Source organism: Taeniopygia guttata, chromosome 3, assembly GCF_048771995.1.
Source record: "Taeniopygia guttata chromosome 3, bTaeGut7.mat, whole genome shotgun sequence".
Taxonomy (NCBI): domain Eukaryota; kingdom Metazoa; phylum Chordata; class Aves; order Passeriformes; family Estrildidae; genus Taeniopygia; species Taeniopygia guttata.
In genome coordinates, this window is record NC_133027.1 from 16,784,332 (window position 1) to 16,790,575 (window position 6,244).

A 6,244-nucleotide genomic window follows, 5' to 3' on the forward strand; every position below is an offset into this window, starting at 1 on the left:
TGTATACATTTTATTCACTACTTTTAAGTATTAAAACTCAAGACTTAACTGGCATGATGAAAAGCTCAGAATACTGCACCAGCCTGAATTAGCCCTGAAACATCAATTGTTTAGTGCAGTCTGAAAGTCAGAGCTAAGCACAATTTCACTAGATATCAACCACATGACTAAGCAGCCATTTCCTGAAGACCTTGCATTTCCTTAGAAAAGCTGTAATTCAAAAGGAAATCAGCATACAACTTTTGCCCATTGGAACACTGAAGCCAGTACAACACTGAGTCCAACCAGCCCTTTATTACATGAAATACTGTCCCCAGGTATTAAAGAAAAAGCAATCAAGTCCACAAGTCAGCTACATTATATTTTTCAATACCCAGAATATCCTATTTAGTTCTTCACCTTTCGTACCAATTTTCTTCCTGTTCTTTGATTTAAGATGAATAGTTTAATTCACAGCACCATTTTTAAATTACATATCCAGAAAGAAGCACAAGTCATAAAAGGTTAGACTGCAAAAGATTTTGACATGCATTTTACTGTTGTTGAACGCTACAAGACAGTTGTTTATTTAAAACATTAAAGTGCCAGGTTTATGTACAAACAATTAAAACAGTAAAAATGGTAAACTTAAAACCTGCTAAAAAAGCAGTGAGGTCATCATGTAGTTGCCTCCGGAGGAGTTTTCTAGGGACTAGTCAACAAATTTACAACTGAAATTTTTAAACTGTTCCTCTATTTATGGTGAGAACAGCAGAAGCTAGGGGTCAGTGCCCACACCCCTCCCCTTGCAGAAAGAACTACCTGTATCTTCCATGAAGTGGAATAGCATGTGCTGTAAGATACACCTGAGCATCCTATGCATTAATACCATTGGTAAAATCTAATTAAAAGGGGTTTTACTGCTGGAGCTACACCAGCCCTCTAAAGTATATCAGTATCACCACACTTTACAAGAGTGGGATTTCAGGACAGGGTTCAAGTCACAGTAACTCAGCACACTGAGTGTTTCCCTGTAAGCAGGGCAGGATGTACATTAATGCACGTGGTTCCAGGTCACTTAGAATTCCGCATCCAGCGTGAAAGAGTTTTCTGTGGGCTTCGACATCACTCCCATCCTCTGATATTCACCTACTCGCTTCTCAAAGAAGTTTGTCTTGCCTTCCAGAGAGATGTTTTCCATGAAGTCAAAAGGATTCTCTGCTTTGTATATCTGAAACACACACAGGCAATTCTGTAGTCACCACAGGCGTTCACATTTTGAGTATGCAAGAGCTTTAGAGATCAGCTGAAAGGAGCCTAATGGCAGCATCAGCAGGCTTACTATTTAGTGAACAAAAATCTCTGCCCCAAGCCTTCTCTACTCTATTTGTTCCTGTCTTCTTTTAGCTGCAGTAAAGCAGCCAAAGAAGCACAACTACTAACTAATACAGCTTTTTCCATAACATCCTTTTGCTCTTTGTTCTGTGAGTCTGCAAACGATGTAGCAGCAGAAATGCTAAATCATTTTACAAGTTAAAAGAATACTGCTGCAGCCAATTTAGGATTTGGGTTTCTGAAGGAAATTAACATTATCTTTTCCCCATGAAACACTCAGTGTGTCAGAGCCTCACCTTGTTAAATCCCAGTTCCAACATAAGCCGGTCTGCCACAAACTCGATGTACTGTTTCATTAAAGTGCAGTTCATGCCAATCAGCTTTACAGGCAGTGCCTCTGTCAAGAATTCCTGCAGATAACAAGTATTTTATGTACAGAAACTGGCATTCACTCTATTGTCTAGGTTAGTTTTATGCCCGACAGCTCCCCAGCTTTGTTTGATTGCAATGCAGCTCCCAAACAAGAGGCAGACAGTTACCTGTTCTATGAGAACAGCATTCATGATGATCTCCTTTACTCTCTCCTCTGATGGTTTATGTATCAAGTGCTTGAACATGAGGCAAGCAAAATCACAGTGCAAACCCTGTAAAGAAGTTCCAGAACATTATTCCAGGAACACTGATTTAAGAGAGCACAGAGTAAGTGGCATCACCTTTGCCATGTTACTCTTTCCTACAGACAACTTTCTGCCTCAACAGAAGACACCACAAGCAAGCTCTGCCAGCGTGAGGCACAGCAGCTGCAAGCATTGGTGAGAGCCCTCTAACTACTTTAGAGAAGTAGAATGCTAAGTTCATTCATATATTTCTGCAAGATCCACAATGACACAATGACACACACTTTAGTGAGCTTTATAGTCTGCCTGTTTCTAAATATACTCCCGTTTTAAAATATAGGCTCCAATTGAGTGTCATTATTTTGAACTACTGTGGCACATTACTATCTTAACTGCTAGAATTTGACTCATACCTCATCTCTGCTGATGAGTTCATTAGAAAAAGTGAGTCCAGGCATTAATCCTCTTTTCTTCAGCCAAAAAATTGATGCAAAAGAGCCAGAAAAGAAGATTCCTTCCACAGCTGCAAAGGCTACTACGCGTTCTCCTGTTGAGAGAATACTGATAGTAATACCACACAGAAAACTTAACAGGATTGATACACAAAAATTTCAAACTGCATCCTGCTTTAGCAAATGAGGTTGTTTCTTCCTAAGTGTACTATGGGCTGTGCTTAGAAATTATTAAAGATTTTTGATCATTAAACAAAAACATAAGAGGAAATAGGAACTAATCGGAGTAGCTCCTAAGTAGCTGAAGCCAAGACTCCTTCCCCCGGGTCAACCCTCAATATTATCCTTTTTCAGATGGCTCAGTAAAAAGAGCAGTCATTTTAGCAGCTGATTTAAGTCAGTGTCTGCTCATCTTTGGCCATGAAAAATGTCTCACTACTAGTGAAATAATGATTTGTACCATCTCACCTTTGAAGCAAGACATGAGGAATCACTAAGGCAGAGGGGCTACAGACATGTCTCCAACCAGACATGTCTACTGGCTATAGACAGCCACGACATGTCCTGACATGTGGCAGCAATTTACAGTTTGATCATATACTCAGGTATATGATGATTGCCACATAACCTTATTATTCATGATGTCAGCAATTTTACAAAGATTTCCTGTCAGTAGCTCATTTAAAGATGACAATTATTTTCTTCACATTCAGAATTATACCAGTGTCTTGTACTGGAGAGCATGTACTCTCTCCAACAGCAATAATCCCTGTTAACTGTGAAGTCTGGAGAAATGGTGGTTCCTCTATCTTTGGAAAAGGAATTTCACTTTGTTTCCAATAGATGTACTCACCATATGTTGCTTTCTTGTCCCCAATCCAGCACATGGCCCAATCTGCCTTCTTTTTAACACATGGCAACGTTTCAATAGCATTGAAAAGAAATTCCCTGAGAAAGATAAAACTCATTAGGATAAAACATCTTACCCTAAACCAGCAAAATAAGGATTCACTGCCATGAACAGTATTGATCACTTTAACATGCTCTGCACCCTCATCCTGGCAATTGTCCTTCTCCCTCTAACCTGGCACCAATGTAGCTCTATTCGTTCCAATCAACTACTTTGTCCTTCACATACCCATCAGATCAACACTGTATCAAGGGGAGAGCTGTTTCACCAAGTGTTCCTGAACAAGGCTTTCAAAGCCAGAGATTAACCAGGATCCACTTTATGGTATGAAGGTATCAGACCTCTCATGTGAGCAGCTCTTACTAGAATTTAGCATCTCAGAATAGAAATGACACAGCAAGCTTTTTAAGTAGCAGTAAAACTCATTTAAAATTTAATATACTCTTTATTTGACTGCTTCCCCTTTTACATTGTGTAATTCCTTCATTTCAGTACTGAGTGATTTCAGTTTTGCTCTTAATGTAAGCAAGGTCTTAGACCTCAGATGAAAAAAGATATTGTGAAGTAAAACTGCTCTTAAACAGCAGTGGCTTTTTATGTAAGTCTAATTTACATCCTACAATTAGCCTGAAAGTCAGAGAACTGACATGCATTACCTAAATTCTGAGTATTTACTGAGTTCTGAACTTTTCATCATCAAGCAATACAAACCTCTCCTTTGAATCCTTAATGTAGGTGTCAATAAGAAGACTGTACATTTCTGAATGTATATTTTCCATGGCAATCTGGAAGCCATAGAAACAACGAGCTTCTGTGATTTGTACTTCTTGACTGAACCGCTCCACCTAGAGGAAATAAATAAGCATTTGCAGAAGTGTTCGTGATTTGCAAGTTAAATGCATTAATGGTGTATGGACCAGTTATTGGTCAGCCCACATAATCTTCTGATTAATTCCAGATACGTCGATTACTAACAGCAATATAAAAAGGAGCAACCCCTCAGAATTTCATGTCAGAAGGTATTCCTTGGTCCCATGGGAAATGAGAAAATGTTTCAGTTTTACTTATCCTCCATTAGGAAGAGCACAGAGGGTAGAAGCAGAACATGGGCTGTGAAACAGCCAAGTGTTACTGCAGGGCAGCACTCGGTGTCCAAAGGGGACTGGGCAAACTTGGAGATTGGAGATTACAAAACCGACCCCAATTCCTTAATTAACACAGGACAGCTCTGTGTGTTCTTAGTGCTGTAACTGTCCACGACCCGGCAAACCAGCTGGATCAGCCACAGCAAGCATGCCAAACATGTGAGTTTTCTTGTTATCTACCCAAAGCGATATTTCTGTCGGGACTTCGTACACACTCACCAAGTTCTCGTTGACAATGCCATCACTGGCAGCAAAGAAGGCGAGGACATGGGAAATGAAGTACTTCTCCTCAGGCTTCAGGGACTCCCAGTGCTGGAGGTCTTTGGAAAGGTCCACCTAAAGCATTACAGTATAAATAAGGAACGGGTGACTCCGGCAGAAGCCCGGGCCCCGCCCGAGGCCGCGGGCAGGAGGGGCCGTGGCCGCCCGCCCCTCACCTCCTCCGCCGTCCAGAAGGAGGCCTCGGCCTTCTTGTACATCTGCCAGATGTCGTGGTACTGGATGGGGAAGATGACGAAGCGGCGGGGGTTCTCCCGCAGCAGCGGCTCCTCCTCCTGCGCGCCCCGCGGCACCTGGAATGGCGGGGAAGGCTCGGGCAGCGCTCGGGGCGGGGCCGGCCTTGGCGGGAGCCTGAGGGGGGAGACCGGGGGGAGAAGGGGGAGACCGCGGGGAGAAGGGCTAGGAGGAGGGAAACCCCCTCCGAGGAGAAGGGCTGGACGAGGGGGGAGATCCCCGGGGGAGAAGGGCCCGGGAGGGTGGAGAGAGCCCCTGAGGGAGAGGGGCTGGGGCGGGGATGCCGTGCCCGGCGGGAGCCAGCGGGCTCGGTCGGGGCGGAAAGGAGAGACCACGGATGGGGAGAGAAGAGTGGGGCGGGGGCTGCAGGAGCTCCGGGAACAGGACAAGGGCGGGCGCGGTGCCCGGGCGTTCTACACTCACCGGATTGCCATCGCCCTCCTGGAAGATCCTGCGGGCCGTCTTGCTGGCCAGCACACGGGCGCTGCTGAGCGTGGGGGGCTGAGGGGAGAAAGGGGCAGGGTGAGCGCGATGCGGCGCTGCCAGGCACGGGGGTGGGAGGGCGGGCGGGCGGGCGCTCACCGTGTTCTCCTTGTTGCTCAGCGCCAAGCCTTTCATGGGCGACAGGCTCTTCATAGGAGACTGGCTCTTCTTGGGCGACACCGGGGGCTGGTCGTGGCGGGCGGCGAGCGGGGCGCGGGCGGAGAGCATGGCTGAATGCACGGCGGCGAGACGGGCGGCGGGAAAGGAAACAACCGCGCGGCGGCCCTTTATATCCCCTTCGTAGTTGGCGCCAGAACGGCCGGCTGGCCACTCACAGCCCTCGCCACGCCCACCAGTGCCCGCCCCCGCGCTCCCATTGGCTGCTGTCGCGGGTGGGGCCCCGCCTCCCATTGTTGGCGGCGGCGGGAGGCGGAGCCCCGCCCTTCGCTTGGCGCGCGGAGAAGGCGGGAGAGCGCGAGCGGCCCCGCCCCGCCCCGCCCGCCCGCGGCTCCCTCAGGGTACGAGAGCGTAACCCGGGCGGGCGGTGCCTTCCCCTCCTGTTCTCTGCTCCTTCCTACCTACCCGTTCCTTTTCACTTTCAACACTGATGCCTGAATATGGAAGGAAATTCCACATTCCTGCATTTGGAAGCAGAAATTGGCTTCCTGGAGAAAATGACTCCGAGTGCCACCCGGTTTCACGTGTTTTAAATAAGTAGCACAAGAAAAGGAGACCACAAGTAAGAAGAGGTGAATATTCATAATTTATAAAAGTCAGCATTTATTTTTTGTTCATTAAATTGCAACATCA

At 46.2% G+C, this 6,244-nt stretch overlaps 1 protein-coding gene across 1 annotated transcript; it reads right to left on the reverse strand.

The window, feature by feature from the left end:
* Window positions 1-274: 274 nt before the first annotated feature.
* RRM2 (ribonucleotide reductase regulatory subunit M2) lies at window positions 275-5,868 on the reverse strand. Its single transcript, XM_030270058.4, has 10 exons — window positions 5,534-5,868; window positions 5,375-5,452; window positions 4,876-5,010; window positions 4,658-4,774; window positions 4,005-4,138; window positions 3,237-3,331; window positions 2,345-2,478; window positions 1,854-1,958; window positions 1,611-1,724; window positions 275-1,210 (listed from the first exon to the last, which is right to left on the reverse strand). Exons 1-10 carry the CDS (start codon window positions 5,843-5,845, stop codon window positions 1,058-1,060), a joined length of 1,377 nt encoding a protein of 458 aa, XP_030125918.4. The 5' UTR covers window positions 5,846-5,868; the 3' UTR covers window positions 275-1,057.
* Window positions 5,869-6,244: the final 376 nt, after the last annotated feature.